Here is a 15,484-nt window from a genome sequence, read left to right as displayed (position 1 = left end):
ACAGACAGAAAACAGATTAGTGGTTGCCAGGGGCTGGGGGAGGGGGAATGGGGAATGACAGTCAACAGGTATGGGGTTTCTTTCTGGGATGATGAAAATGTTCTGGAATTAGATGGTAGCATAACCTTGTGAATATATTAAAAACCACTGAATTATACATTTTTAAATGGTGAATTTTATGGTGTGCAAATATCTAAAAACTTTTAAATCCCAATAGAAAAGATAAGTTATGTACAGAGAAACAAAGATAAGAACGACATCATATTTCTCATTGGAAAGAATGCAAGCTAATAGATGGTGGAGCAACATCTTTAAAGTATGGAAAGTAAAAACTGTCCTAGCAAAAATATCCTAAAGAAAAGCAAAATAAAGACATTTTTCAGATATACCCACACTACAAAAATTGCTAAAAGATGTCCTTCAGGCAAAAAGAAAGTGTTACGAGATAGAAATCTAGACCTACATAGCAAAATAAAGAGCTTGGAAATGGAACTACTTAGGTAAATATAGAAAATCTCGTCTTATTTAAGATAATAGACTTGTTGTTATCCTTAATAGTTTTATTTTCCTTTTTGTTGAGAAAATTATAGATTCTCATGCTGTTCTAAGAGATAATACAGAGATCCCATTTACTCTTCACCCAGTTTCCAGTGATGTTAACTTGTCTCATAGCTATAAAAGGTGACATTGCTATGATCTCTCGATCTTGTTCAGATTTCACAAGTTTCACATGAACTCCATTGAGTATATGTGTGTTTGTTTAACTTTATGCAATAAAATGAAATTTTATCATAATTGTTGCACATGTTAATAATTTGTTCCTTTTCTTTGCCAAGTAGTATTCCATAGAATAGCCATACCACAGTTTAACAGTTGGGTCATTACCAGTTTTTGGCTATTGGGAATAAAGCTGCTATGAGTATTTGGGCACAGGTTTTATTATGAATTTGAGTTTTTATTTCTCTGGGATAAATGCCAAAAAAGACAATTGTTATATCATACAGTAGCTACAGAGTTTTGTGAGCAACTGCAAACTGTTTTTCAGAGTGGCTGCACCACTTTACACTCTCACCAGCAATGCATGAGAGACCCCATCAGGGAAATGGAAATAAAGACAGGCACGTCTTCCATGTGCTTACTTGCCTTCTGTATCTTCTCTCCCTTGAAATGTATGGAAAGGTCTTTTGCTCCTCTTCTAAGTGGATTTTTAAAAAATTTTTATTGTTTAATTTTGAGCTTTCCTTTACATATTTTTTAGTCCTTTATAAGATATGTGATTTGCAGGTATTTTCTCCCAGCCCATAGCTTTTCATCCTCAACACCTGGTCTTTCTCAGAGCAAAAGGTTTTAACTCTGAGGAGGTCCAGTTTACCAATTTTTCCTTTTATGGGTCAAGTCTAAGCAGTCTTTTCCTAGGTCTAGGTCCTGAGGATCTCCTCCTACTTTTTTCTAAAAGTTTTATAGCTTCATATTTTACATTTAAGTATTTAATCCATTTTGAGCTAATTTTCACATAAGGTCAAAGTTCATATTTTTGCCTACGAGTGTCCAAATTACTCCAGCGTCATTTGAAATTCCATCCTTGAATCTGAAATTCTATCCTTGCTCCATTTAATTGCTTTTGCATTTTTGTCAAAAATCAGATGGATATATTTGTACTGAAGCTGTCTAGGGCCTGCCAGGAATCAGGGACAAAGACCAAATATATATTTCTTATTGTGCCACAGTGCCGTTAACCACCCACTGCGCCCATGGGGCACCTCCAAACCTTTCCAGGTTCCTCCCCAGCCCAGCCACCTCTCAAGGGGGCTCCAAGAGAACACTCCATCCTCCACAAGACATTCCAGCCCCAAATCCTGCCTGGCCTGAGGTCAACGGTCTCCAGCACTGCCTCTCCCAGCCAGGATCCCACCCTGACCCATCAAACCCGACCGTGCACTCACGGTCCACGCGGAGCTCCGCTTTGGTAGAGGACACACCCACGCTGTTCTCAGCCAGGCAGCGGTAGACACCCATGTCTGCTGGCACCACAGCTGTGATGATGAGCTGGTGGCCGCCCTGCTGGTCCTCACTGATCATGTAGTGGTCATCCTCCTCCAGCACCCTCCCGTCCTTGAACCAGCGCACATTGGGCACGGGCTGGCCTGTCACCACACAGTCAAAGCTCACGGGGTACCCATCCAGCACCTCCTGATTCTGTAGCTCCGTCAGGAACACCGGGGCTGGGAGGGACGGGCAGGACATACGACACGTTAGCCTCAGGCTCCCCCAAGTTGCCCCAGCTGCCAGCGGTTCGATGTGAATGATCTGCACGGCACCCATTCACATGAGTGCTCACAGAATGGGCGGCTAAACAGAATTCTGTCTCTGCCAGCTGAGCTCTTCCCTCCTCCCCATGCTCTAGAAGAATCCTCTCTTCGTTAGCCTGGTTCCCGAGCTAGAGAGATTCCCGAGGTTCCCGATTCCTGGTTCCCGAGGCCAGAGAGATAGCAGACAGGACATGGGGAAGAAAGGGGAGTAAAGGGAAGACCTCGGTTGGTTGTCTGGGGTCGGAAGCGTGCAAGTACTGCAGAATTAAAGAGGAGGAAGGACGCTGTGCGTTATTCATGACGCCTCCTTTGCTGTTCCCAGGGAGAGGCAAGTACACAGTGAAATGACTCTTTAATTAACTTTAGTTGCTGGAGTGGGAAATGGGGTTCAGGCTGGACTAGGTAGAACCCCACCTTTTATACAGATTATATCTGAAACCCTCGCGGGGGAAACAATAACCCTAAAGTCTAGGATGTCAGTATTCCCGAATCCATTTCACAGAACAGAACTCTGAGGCTCCAAGAGGCTAACCAGTAGCAGGCAGAGCTGGGATTTCAGCTGAGCTCTGTCTAACCCCAACGTCAGGGCTCCTCCCAGCTCAGTGGGCTGCATCTGCGAACAGCCAGAAGCTAAAGCCCCTTGAGCTAAACCTCCTTGAGTTTTCAGCTGACCCTGGTCACCGCTGCTGCCTTCGCTCTTCCTCTCCCCTCACCCCTGACCCAGGCAGCTTGCAGACTCACCTGCCTCTGTGGCCAGTACTGGCTCTGGAGGCGCTGCAGGGGTGGGGGCCACCTTGCGAATGCGCATCTCCACCCCATGCAGCCCCTGCTCTGACAGGCTGATGTCCACTCCGCCGTCCAGCGTGCCAAACATGTCCCGGAACCAGGTGGCTGCCCGGCGGGCCTCGGCAAGCGTCTCGAAGCGGATGCAGATGGACTGTTCATCTTCGCGGTACGTCTGCCAGTCCCCAGGCTCCTCGGGCTCTGCCTTGCCCTTGTCAGCGCTCAAGATCTCCTCTTCTGAAACCTCTGCCGGGCCCTTGGTGCGGAAGAGGCGGTGCAGCCGCCGGGCGGCCCGGCGGAGGTTGTCATCCAGCTCACTCCCAGAGGAACTCTCGGTCTCACTCTCTGTCCCACTGACCACCACACAGGCACTGTGGGCCACACGGCCAAACTTGTTGCTCACCTCACAGGCATAGTGGCCAGCGTCGGCCCGGCCCAGGCTAGTGACCAGCAGAGAGCAGGTGCCATCCCCAAGCTGGTCAATGTGGTGGTGCCGGCCATCAGTCAGCTGCACACCGTCCTTCAGCCAGTGGGCACGCACGTCTGTCTTGCTGGACACGACACACTCCAGATGCAGGACATCTCCCACCCGTGCCACGGTGTCCCCAAACGTGCGGCAGAACACAGGCCCCTCCTGCTGCTGCACCTCCTTCCGGACCTTATAGCCCTTGAAGGCAGCCTGGATCTTCACTGCTGCCTTGTCCATGGATAGGTCACCCAAGTCCCCAATGCTCAGGTCTCCTGGTGGTGGGGGTACTGAAGCTGGCTCCTCCTGCTGCTTTTGTGGCTTCCCAGAAGGGGCTGCTGGGGCCTCAACCTGTGTGCACAGATAGGGTGGGGCACCTGAGGCCCGGGACAGGGCAAGGATTGTGTAGGGACACACACAGGGAAGGGGGAAGCAGGGCCCAGGTCTCCTGCCCCAGCTCCATGCCTTGCTCCAGCAGGCCTGCTGCCTGCTACCTGCTGTCAACTGCACTACCCTCACTGAGGCCGAATGCCTGATGGCTTCTGTGGCTCCCAAAAAGCAAGCTCACCCTCCCTAAAACTGCTTTCACCAGAGCAGGACAGAGTTGTGACGAATACCAAGGAGAGAGAGGTTCCAGCTCTTCAGAAAAGAAGTTTTAACAGCCAGGTGGATGGATCGATGGATGGGTAGATGGATGACCAACAGATGGGCAGATGGTGGGTGGGCGGAAGAATGGATAAACAGATGGTGGATGGACCGACGGACAACAGTGGATAGATGATGTGTGGATGAATGACAGAGTGGCAAAGATCTAAGAGACCCAGGCCTGTCCTTGTAGGTCAAGTTGGAGGCTCACCTTGCTGGCCAGTGGTGAGGCACTGGCCCTCCCAGCCTTCTTGAGGTAGGTAACCAGGGAAGGAGTGCCCGCACGGGACTCGTCGTCAGAGCTGGTGTGTGAGAGGTCAGCCTCGCCAGTGCGTGCCAGCTCGTCAGCCGTGGAAGAGTCCTCAGAGAGGTCAGGAGCCTCCTGCTCTACCGCCTGCCGCAGGCTCTGCAGGCGCCCGTCCTCCTCAGGCAGCTCGCTGATGGAGTCCAGCGTAGGCTCTCGGCTCATGCGGCGCTTCCGGGCCAGGGCCTCCCACAGGAGATGCAGGTCGCCTTCCTGGGCCGCCTCAGGGGGCAGGCTGGGCTGTGTGGGGACCTCATCCCCAGATTCTGGGGTCAGCACCACTGAGGAGGGCAGGAAACGGGTCAGTCAGGCAGGGACAGAGCCATCACCCCAGGCCGGCCTTAGCTACTGACCACGGTTCCCCTTATAGGCCTCTGCTGCCTGCCTGGGCCCCCAAGAGTTCTGATGCACCACGTGAACAAGGTTTTAGAGGCTCTGAATGGCCCTCTCTAGGCCTCAGCATCCCCTGATCAAGCCAGACCTCAGTCTTCCTCCTGCCCAGGAGGGAATGACCACAGGGAACACCAGGCCAGGTTCAGTGCAGGTGCAGGGGAGCTCAGAGTGCAGGGGGCTCAGAGTGCAGGGATCCAAGGCTTTAAAGAACCAGCAGTGGGCACCAAGGGCTGCACTGGCCAGGATCCCACTCAGAGAGCGATGTAACCTCAGATGCCAGTGATGTGGGTTCTGACAGGAGGCTGAGCCACACCGATCTGTGCATCTCCCCACCCCGGGCGTCAGTCTTTCTTGGTGTGAGGTAGTGTCCTCAAGAGGACCGCCTGCAGTTCCCCGAGGGAGAACCAGTGAGCAAGAGGGCTGGCCCACTCCATATCCCAGGGCTCCTCCCTCCCCTGGGCACGCTGGGCCCTGGGAGACATACCCTGGAAGGCAGCAGCTGCCACAGAGACGGGGTCCCGTGCAGGGGCGCAGCGATACTCGCCCTGGTCCTCCGCTGAGAAGTCCCGAATCAACAGCGTCTGCCGCTGACCCCGGCAGAGAAGCTGGAAGCGCCCACTGGGCTGGATGCGCTCCGTTCCCTTCAGCCAGATGACCTCACCAGCCTCGGCCACCTCACACTCCAGACACAAGTCTTCCCCAGCTGCCACCTGCTGGCTCTCAGGGGCAGGGGGTGCAGGCGTGGGCTCCTGGGGCTCTGCTGGGAGCAGTGATCAGGAACAGGAGGGGTGCATCAGTAAGGACGCGGCAGGGACCCCCAGCTTAGAGAGGCCTTGAGGGCTCCAGGCTGGACCCCAACCCTCATAAACCAGGACCAAGGCAGCAACTCACCAAGCCTCACTGTCTGGGGCAGGTACACAGGCTCCCCAGCGCCTGCCGTGCCCACTGCGGCCACACGGAAGCGGTAGGTCTCGCCGGGGGCCAGGCCATCCACCAGGCACTCGGGCCCGGGCACCAGCTCGTGGCACAGCTGCCACTCTCCTGTGGTCGCTGCCTTCATCTCTACCTGATAGCCACAGAGACCGCCTCCGCCGTCACTCGTGGGGGCCACCCAAGACAGTGTCACGGAGCTGCCACTGCGCCCCACCACCTCGGCGTCCTCTGGGGGGTCGGGGAGGCCTGCGGGGGCGGGCAGGAGGCACAAGGTCAGTGCAGTGGCTGGCAGTCGGCACCCGCAGCCCCGCCCACCCTGGGGTCTGCTGGTGGGGCACAGTGTGGTCCACCCCTCAGAGTCCTGTGACCAGCTGTGCTCCACAGCCCGGCCTTTCTGAGGGGGCGAGGAAGGTGCATTTGAGTCACAGGAAGACTGTGTGCCCAGAGGCCACCCAGCGTGGGGGGCCATGGAGAGCCCCCGGCAGCCTCTGAAGCTGAAACCTCCTGTCCCCCGACCTGTCTCCCCAAGAGCCCTGGACCCGAGCTGCAGCAGGCAGACCCAAGCTACCCACCCAGCACAGTGAGCCTCGCAGAGGCCACGGCATCACGGGCGGCGAAGGTGACCTCGCCAGCGTGGTGCAGCCGGGCCCGGTGCAGCAGCAGGGTGTGGTGGCTGCCGTCGGCGGTGACTGTCCAGTCTGCATCGTCAGGCTGCACCGAGGCTCCGTTTATGTACCAGGTCGCCTCACCCACCGGCACTGTCTCGCTGAGCGTGCAGCTGAAGCTGGCCTGCCCCCCGGCCAGCACGGCTACGTCCTGGGGTGCCTCCAAGACCTCCAAGCGCCAGCCTGCGGGGCGGGGTGGCAGTGTGAGCTCAGGGGCCAAGGGGTGGCCTGGGGTGGGGGCGGCTCGGAGACACCCATGCCACCCCCTCCCGTCACCCCCGAGAAGAGGAGGGCACCAGCCTCAGGTGGGAGTGGCCTCAGAGATCAACGTCCCCAAGGCTACCACCCCATGCTCCTGTGGGCAAGTCTCAGAAATCGATGCCCTTCCCAGAGGCCCCAGCTTCCCCCCACCCCCACCCCCGCACTCCACCCCTGACCAAGCAGCTGGGTACCCAGTGGGAGGAGTCTCCGAGACCCACGCCCCCCTGGTTCCCCAGCCCTGGCCTACTACCCACAGCCAAATATCCAGTGAGAGGGGTCTCAGTAACCTATGTCCCCTCCTAGGACCCCACCCCCCTCGCACCCCACAGTGTGATATCTCGTGGGAGGGTTCCAAAAGGCTCATGCCTCCTGCATCCCTGGCCTCAGCCCCTCCCCCTGCACCCAAGCAGTGAGGTATCCGGTATCTGGTGGGAGAGGTTGAAGAGTCCCAAGTTCCCACACAGTGGCCCTAGCCCACCCACCCCCGCCCCCTGCAGCATGTGGTATTTGGTAGGATGGGTCTGAGAGACTCACACACAGCCTGTGGTCCCAGCTCCACCCCCAGCATCCCTGCAGTGGGTGATCCCGTGGGAGGGGTCTCAGCAGCCGCCCTACATCCCCACCCTCCCACACTCTTGCAGTGGGGTATCAGTGGGAGGGGTCACAGAGAACCACCCTCCCCCTTGGACCCAGCCCACCCTTCCGACCCCACAACTCTAACCCCGGACTGTGAGGAATGCAGATGTCACCACGTCCCCCACCAGGAAGGTCACCCGGCAGCTGTCTCGAGGCCGCAGGTTTTTGAGCAGCAGCAGGTGCCGCAGGCCGTTCTCAAAGTAAACCACCTCGGCGTTCTCAGAGGTGCGCACCGGCTCGTCATCCAGCAGCCAGGTGTGGGCGGCCACCTCCGGCTGGGACAAGAGGCACTCGAACAGCGCCTCACCGCCCTCAGGCACCTCCACGTTTTCCAGGCCTCTCACCACAGTGTTCTTGGCTGCAGAAAAAAGGTGGCTCAGGGCATTCTCAGGGCTCCTCCAGCCCAGCACCCCCAAGAGTCACGTGGAAGAGCCCCCCTCAGGACAAAGGGCCTAAGAGAATGCAGCCAGGTGGAGGGCGTCTGGGTGTCCACCTGAAGTAGCCACACAGGGACCTCCTGAGGATGGGCCCTGCCCAGCCCCATGCTATCACCAGACCTGTGGCTGGGAAGGAGGGTCCTCCCCACCTCACACATAAGAAGCCTCACGAATGTTCACAGACTGAAAATTCACTGGCGGCCACGGTCGGGCTCAAACCCAGACGGAGGTTTATGCCTCTCAGCTTTGCTGCAGCATGGGGCTCTGGAAAAGTGTTCCATTCCTTTCCTCCCCCAGCCAGACTGGCAGACCTGTTGGGCTGCTCCCCTCACTCACTCAGACCAGACAGACCTCTGCCCTAATTTTCAGCCTGACCTAATTCTCTTGTACATACAGCCCAGGGGTCAGTAATAAGCAGCTATGCATTTTTCATGGAAGCCATGATGTCAGGACTGGGCATGCCAGGCCCCAGATCCAGCTCAATGCCTGGTCCCCAAGGGCTTGCCACCTCCAAGAGCCAATTCCCATGACAGGCCACCTGGACCCAAGGTGATCCAGTGGGCTTCAAAGTCCACGGGGGTTTCCTGAATGAGGTGGATCTCTGAGGATGGGTAGGGGAGGTGTCCAGGCAAGGGAAGAAATAAGAGGGGACACCATGATGGGACTGAAGAGGGGTTCGTGGCGGGGGAAAGCAGGGACCCAGGCCAGTGGGGTGAAGGACGTAAAACGAGGTGGGGGGCGATAGGCAGGGGTGAAGTCAGGCAGGAAAGGAGCACCACATCACCCAAGGCTGTACAGGATGCTGGGGAGGTCTGACCTTGACCCACATGACAGCAAGGAGCCACTGCGGTCACCGAGGGGGTGGCAGCCTGGCTGAAGCGCCAGGCCCACAGCCCCAGCTGCTGTCTGGGATATGCACCCCGAATGGAACCAGCACAAAGACCTGATGCTCCCTCCTAGCTCATCCACAGAGTCCACACACCCCTCAGGCAGGGGTGTCCACTCTGGACAGGGGTCCCCAAGGAGTTAAGAGGGGAGGGCATCTCAGAGCAGAGGACCCACGGGGCCCATCCACATCCCTCTCCTTGCCACCCTCCTGGCCCTGGTCTGCTCACATCACAGACCAGACTCCCCCCATAACCCTGGCTCCTTTCTTCCCCAGGTCAGAACTGACGGAACCAACAGGGACCTAGGAGTGCGTCCCACATCTCCACTGTGCTTGGATGGCTGAGACCAGCCCCATCAGGGCTGCAGCTGTTCTTGGCCGCGATGAGATGGGTCGGGGGCAGGGAGAAGGCTGGGCCTGCAATCAGCGCTGGAATTCACCCTCCTTAGCTCCTATCCAAGGATCAAGGCTGCTTTATTTCTATAAAATCCCAGATATGAAAGCAGCAGTGGTGAGCCCCTGAGGCCTCCCTCCTGCCATCTCCTGCTTCTCTGCATTTGGTTCTCTCCTCCCTGCCTGAGGCCTGAAGGCTCTGCCCCAGATGTCCACAGGCCCCCACCCCCGCTGCCTCCTTCAGGCCCAGGTTCACACTGCAGCCCCTCCCCACAGCTCTTCTCACATTTTCCTTCAGCTCCCACAGGAATGTCACCCCTGAAGGGAGAGAGTTTTGTCTGTTCACTGCTGTGCCCCCAGGGGCCAAAAAAAAAAAGTGTTTAAAAACTTAAGTTATTGAACTAGTGTGTGAATGGGGTCTGAGTGACCTCAGGCGGCCAGTGGCCCAGACCAGGTCCCACCTGCTCTTCCCAGCTTGGATGGCCCCCTGACAACTGCCAGCTCACTCACCACTGGGAACGTTTCAGGTTTTCCCAAATAGAAAGTGGCTTCAGCCAAATGGCACCTCCGCCCCTGCAGAGCTGCAGCCCATCGTCTCCCCTCCTTGGCCCCCCATAGGCTATCCTGGCTATGTTGCAGATAGGGAAGTGGGGCTCAGGGCATCCTCTGAGCGACCCGCCCGGGAAGGGGCACAGCTGGGGTCTGAACTCAGTGTTCGTGGAGCGCAGCCAGTGGCTCTCCTCCGCTCTGGGCCACAGCCCCGTCTATGGCCACACAGGCCCCAGGCCTGCCCACCCACCCGCTTGCCTGGAGGCTGCCTCCCTGCCTGCCTCTACCTCCACCCCTCCCCCCGACAGGGTGTTCTGGATACAGATTCTTCAAGCAGCCTCTGCCCTTGTGTGTTCTAGCTGTGCCGTCCTGTCAGGCTGCCTGGGGAGAAGGGGTCTGGGTGGGTAGGCTCAGAGCCTAAGATCTGCTTACTGGGATCCCATCTTTCTAGCACGCTGTCACTGCCTGCCACTTCACCATTATGGCTCCATGTGAGCAGCACCATAGCTGTGCTGGGCCTGGGGCTGCCCGCCAGGCGGCCTCACCTTGCACTTGCAGAAGGGCCACCACGCGGGTGCCCGCGGCCTCACAAGTATAGATGCCGCTGTCGCAGGGCAAGGCCGGCCTGAAGGACAGCCTGGCCACGGTCCAGTCCTGCTCTATGATGACACGGCGCCCATCAGCGCACACTTCCTGCTCGTCCATCGTCCACGTGGCCTGCACGGGCCGTGAGTACTGGCAGAGGAGTTCAGCCGGGCCACCCTCCTCCACTGCCAGGTCCTGCATGGCACTGACCACTTCCACTGTGGGATCTGTCGGCCGACAGGCCAGGCACGCGTCAGCTGGAGCAGCGTGACTGCGGCCCACCCACCCTCTGCAGTCAGCATCAGCGACTCAGAGGCAAGCAAAAGCAGGGCTGTGGTAGAAGGGGGACCCACCCCGGTGACCCAGGGCCCTCCACATGGGGCAAACCTTGCCCCCATACACCCCTGCCCACAGCAGACTGTTGGTTCAGTCTCCATCCACTGGGCCTCTCTTAGCCACTGTTTCCCCTGAGTCCCTCACTTCCTCTAGCCCAGGGTGCAAGTTGCCCCAGTAGGACACAACAACCACTCCTGAAAGACCTTGGGCCCGTTCGGGCTCCACAGCTCCGATGGGCACTTGGCACCCCCAGCCCGACTTATCCCTTCTCCAGGGGCCTTGTCGCCCACCCCCTCAGGGCTCCCATCCCATCTCCATCTGTTGAAATCCTATCAACAAAAGGTTTGCCGCTCTGACCTGGGCAAATGTCCACATTTATTCTGCAGGAGCACGGAGGAGGCCAGTTGACAAATATGCCAGTCGAAGCCACGCTGGGCTGCTGTGCCAGAAGTGCCCAGTGCCCCCACTGGGAGGGGGGCTGAGGGGGTTCCCTGGAAGCCCACTACCCTCCCCAAGGACTAGCTCTTTCCCAGTAAGGGCGCAAGACCCTAACCAAGCCAACAGCACAGGAAGCAGCTACAAGCAAGGACAGTGCAGGCCATGCCCGGGGCTTGGAAAGCTGCCTTCACCTCCAGGCTGCTCTCTGGGTATGTGACTGAGGGAGGGGCAACCGCAGAGTGGTGGCCAGGTGGGCAGCTGTGCCCAGGGCCCTATAAGCAGGTGGGAATGGGGTCGGCCTCCAGTTTCACTGCTGAGTCCGGCCTTCTTTCTCATCCCCCAGGTGGGACTGCAGCCTGCCCACAGTGCCCACTCATGGTACACACGGAGAGATGCCCAGTCTGCGTGCTGGAGGCCAGTCCCTGAACTCCCACCCTGGGAGCCCGCAGGAAGCGTGCAGGGGCAGCAGGGGCAGAAGCTCCAGCATAGGGCAGGATTCCATCGGCTGGTACCTTTGACCAACAACTTGGCCCTGGAGACCAAGGGCCCTGCCCGGAAGGTGATGGTGCCTGAGTCAGCGACCCCCAGGCCTGAGAGCGTGAGAGAGTGGAAGGTCCCATCACGCATGGAGATGGCACTCTGGGGGCCGTCCTGCAGCAGGGTCCCATCCAGCCACCAGTGGGCCTCCGGCCCACCCGCACGGGACACCTCACAGGAGAACGTGGCCACCTCCCCCGCAAAGACGTCCACGTTCTGTAAGCCACGTACCAGGCACGGTGCTGCCTCTGTGCAAGAGGGTGAAAGGAGGGGAGCTGGGGGTACCCTGGGTCTGTGGGGCCACCCTGAGGTCCACCACGCTGGAGACAGCCTGGGGCTGGGGTCTAGAAATCTACCCAGGCAAGCTGGCACCCCCGCTCACAGAATGAGACATGAAGACCACCCATAGCCTGTGGAAAGCCAGCTCAGCCCCCCTGCACCTCACAGCCCCCTTCAGAACATGTTCGGTTTCATCAAAGGAGACCAATGACCTGCATCTCACCCTTTTCAGAAGGCAGAATTGGCAAGCCCCAAGTCCCATGGCTGCCATTTTTATGGGGTTCGGTGTGGGATAGAGAAGAGAGGTCATAGGGTCCACCTCTCTGAGAGGGAGGGCGTCTGCTCAGGAAGTGAGCCTTCCTTCCTGGGGTTGTGGAAGCAGATGCTTCTCCCATCCCCAGAAGGCCATTTGTCCAGATGTCCCCTAAGGTCCTTTTGGCCCTAAGGCTCTGGTGCCCTAATGCAAAATGGCAATTTCCCCGACCTGTCACACAGCAGGGCGTGAGCCCAGGGGGTTTCCCAGATGCCTACTCTGTGCCTGCACACCCGCCCCAGCCAGGCTCTCCCTCAGAAGCCCTCCACGTCTCTCCTAGGCATGCACCATCAACTCTCCAGTCCCGGGCCCACACCAGCCCCTCCATGTTTTCCCAAGAGTGCACATCTAACTGTATCCCCAAACCTGCTCCACCAGCTCCCCATTCCCATCTTCAGCACAGTTCCCAAGCTTCCCTGTACCCCACCAACCACCCATCTGCACAAGCTCATGCTCATGGCTCTCTGCCTGAAGCCACAGCTGCTGTCTGTACATGAGCCAGTTCACCCCAACTGGGGACACCGGGTTGAGAGGGGCCAAGGCACTTCCTTCAGTGGGATCTGCAAGACCAGACCCAGCTCCATGCTGCCTCTCACAGACACCCACTCTGATGAATACATGAGGCCCTTCCTGGCCTGAGTCTGCTCAAGACACACAGGATACTGCCCCTTCCCATCATTCAACTTGAGGACACTGCACTCTGGAGGCTTTCCCAGCCTCACAGGCCACATGAAGACTCGGGGTGGGGACACCTGGGACTCAGGACACACTGTCTCCATGTACAACTCCCCCAGCAGATTGGGGACTCCCTGAGGGGAGAGCTGCAAATGGCCCCTCTCGAGGTAGATAGTAAATATATGATGGATAGACAGTGGATGGATGAGTGGATGGATGGTGGATGGATGGACAGATAATGGATAAATGATGGCTGGCTGGATGGCTGAATGGTAGATGGATAAACGGATGGCTGGGTGGATGAATGGGTAGATGGTGGACAGATGGATGGACGGGTGGACATAGGGATGGATGGTAGTAGAATGATGGTTAGATGGATGGATGGATGATTGATGGTGGATAGATGGTGGACAGATGGGTAGATGCTAGATGCATGGGGAGATGGTGGATGGATGGATGGATAGATGGATGAATTAATGATGGATAGATGGTGGATGGATAAATGTATTGATGGTAGATAATTGTGGGTGGATGGATGGATAGACGATGGATGGTGGATGAATGGATGGATGCTGGATAAATGGATGGACAGATGGATCGAAGGATGGATGGAGTAGAGGGGTGGATGGATGGATGCATGCATGCATAGATGGATGGGTAAATGGTGGATGGGTTGATGGCCAGTGGATGGTAGATGGACGGGACCAGTATGAGAACCAGGAGTAGGACAGCAAGGGAGGGTCTCTCATGGCCAGGTATCCAGAGATGACTAACTCTGGGGACAAGGTATAACAAGTTGAAGGTCCTTAAGTCCTACTTGCATGTCTGGGCTCAGGTACACTATGCCCCAAACCACTCACGTGTCACAGGCGTGCTACTGTATCAACATCTGGGAGCCTGTCAGGTATGCAGGTATGTGTAAATGTGGACAGGAGCACACAAACCTGCGTCACAAGGAGTAGCTATATGGAGGGTACAAGTCCAGAAGGCCCTGCCTCCATCTCAGGGCCCAAGTCCCCAGCAGCCAGACTCCCCATCTCCCTCCTACACACAGCACTGATCCCACACAAGAACCCAACATACACCAGAATTTCTCAGGCTGACCTTCACTAGCCCACCTCCAGTGGCTTTAGTGGTCAAGAGTGGAAAACTGTCACCCCACAGCAAGATCACTGCTGGAAGGCTCAGGTTTCTGGCCTTACCACCTGCCAACAGTTCCTTGAGTAGGGAAACATGGACACCTACAAGCAGGAAGGCTGGGTGTAGGAGGGGGCTGCCCACCTGTGACCTTCAGCTGGGCCTCTGAGCGACATGAGCCCACTTGAAAACTGATGGTTCCAGCATCTTCAGGGGTCACCTGTGGAAGCAGAGATGGGGGCATCAGCCCAGCAGTGCCATTTCAACCACCTCTACTTTGCAAGTCCCCAGCCCACTTCCACTGGAGTTGAAACCTTCCCTCTCTCCCACCCCTGGGTGGTGGGAAGGCCCCTGGATGCATTGCGGGGCACAGGCAGGTCTGGGGAACGCCACCTTGTGCAGAGTGAGCAAGTGGAGTGTGCCATGCTCCACCGTGATGTCGTTCATCTCGTTGGCCTGCAGGGGCACCCCTCCCAGGGCCCAGTGGGCCTCCTGGTCCAGGCTCCTTGACAGTCGGCACTGGAAGTGGGCGTCCTGGCCCTCGCTGAGCTGCACATCCTTCAAGGGCTCCAGGATGGTCACCTCAGGGGCTGCGTGGATTGGGGGTGGGGTAGAGGCATGACATCAGCCTCCGTGTCTGGGATGCCCCTCCCCCACTGTCAGTAGCACCTCCCAGTGCCCAGGGTCCGCCCCCAGCACCCCTGCCCCAATCCCCGAAGACAAGCACACTGGGCACCACTGTACCCCAACATCTTGGGTCACCCCAGAAGCACTCATTCATCACCAGTTCCCCACGCTCAAAGGTAGGAAAACTTGTCATCTATCACTGTCCCTTGACAGGGCTTGGCCCAAGGAGGACCTGGATGTTCTGGCCCCAAGCGCAGGGAGCAGTGAGGCCCAGCTCCTGCTACCTGTGACGGTGAGTTGGGCAGAGGATGTGTGGAGGCCCACGTGGAAGGAGACAGTGCCCGCATCCTCGGGAGTCACGCTCTTCAGCCTGAGTGTATGGGTGCGGCCACCCCGCACGGCCACTTCTGTCACCTCACTGCTCTGCAGTGGCAGGCCCTGGAGGCGCCACTCCACATCCACGGCCTCAGCCCGTGACACTTCACAGCTGAACTCTGCTTCCCCGTCAGCCTGCACCTCGGTGTCAACCAGACCCCGCACAATGGTCACCTCAGGCTCTGGAGTGTGGGCAAAGGGGGCCTTTACCAGCCAAGTCAGAGCACCTGGGCCAAGCTCCCATGCCCCCCGCCCCAACTCACCTCCAGGAAGCCCTCCCAGGCACTCTCATGCTCTTCTCCTGCCACACAGCCTCTATCTGCCCCATGTGAGATTCATCACCCAGTTTACTCACAACACAGCTCCCTACCACGACACTGAGCTACTGGGGACAGAGTTTGGGCTGGGGGCACCTCTGTTTGGAGGAATTGGGGGGTGGGTGGGCTGCTTTTGTTCCTTCCCCCCCTCCCCTGTGGCCAGCCCTGCCTTGGCTGGGACATCAGGGAGGCAAGACCTTCCGGA

The 15,484-nt window shown here is 57.6% G+C and overlaps 1 protein-coding gene across 1 annotated transcript in view; it reads right to left on the bottom strand.

The window, feature by feature from the left end:
- OBSCN (obscurin, cytoskeletal calmodulin and titin-interacting RhoGEF) overlaps positions 1–15,484 on the bottom strand; it is a 136,616-nt gene that overhangs the window by 36,705 nt on the left and 84,427 nt on the right. The window contains exons 46-55 of the mRNA XM_082621777.1: positions 14,872–15,144; positions 14,354–14,550; positions 14,105–14,180; positions 7,481–7,753; positions 6,406–6,681; positions 5,792–6,079; positions 5,385–5,660; positions 4,415–4,788; positions 3,051–3,909; positions 1,944–2,222 (exon numbers count right to left, since the gene is read on the bottom strand). Of these exons, the coding sequence (XP_082477903.1) occupies positions 1,944–2,222; positions 3,051–3,909; positions 4,415–4,788; positions 5,385–5,660; positions 5,792–6,079; positions 6,406–6,681; positions 7,481–7,753; positions 14,105–14,180; positions 14,354–14,550; positions 14,872–15,144 (3,171 nt within the window). The remainder of the gene's footprint in view (positions 1–1,943; positions 2,223–3,050; positions 3,910–4,414; positions 4,789–5,384; positions 5,661–5,791; positions 6,080–6,405; positions 6,682–7,480; positions 7,754–14,104; positions 14,181–14,353; positions 14,551–14,871; positions 15,145–15,484) is intronic.

Source organism: Mesoplodon mirus (genome assembly GCF_964341445.2).
Source record: "Mesoplodon mirus genome assembly, chromosome: 5".
Classification (NCBI taxonomy): Eukaryota; Metazoa; Chordata; class Mammalia; order Artiodactyla; family Ziphiidae; genus Mesoplodon; species Mesoplodon mirus.
The sequence above is the reverse complement of the archived record's forward strand: the minus strand, read 5'-3'. Positions and strand labels throughout refer to the sequence as shown.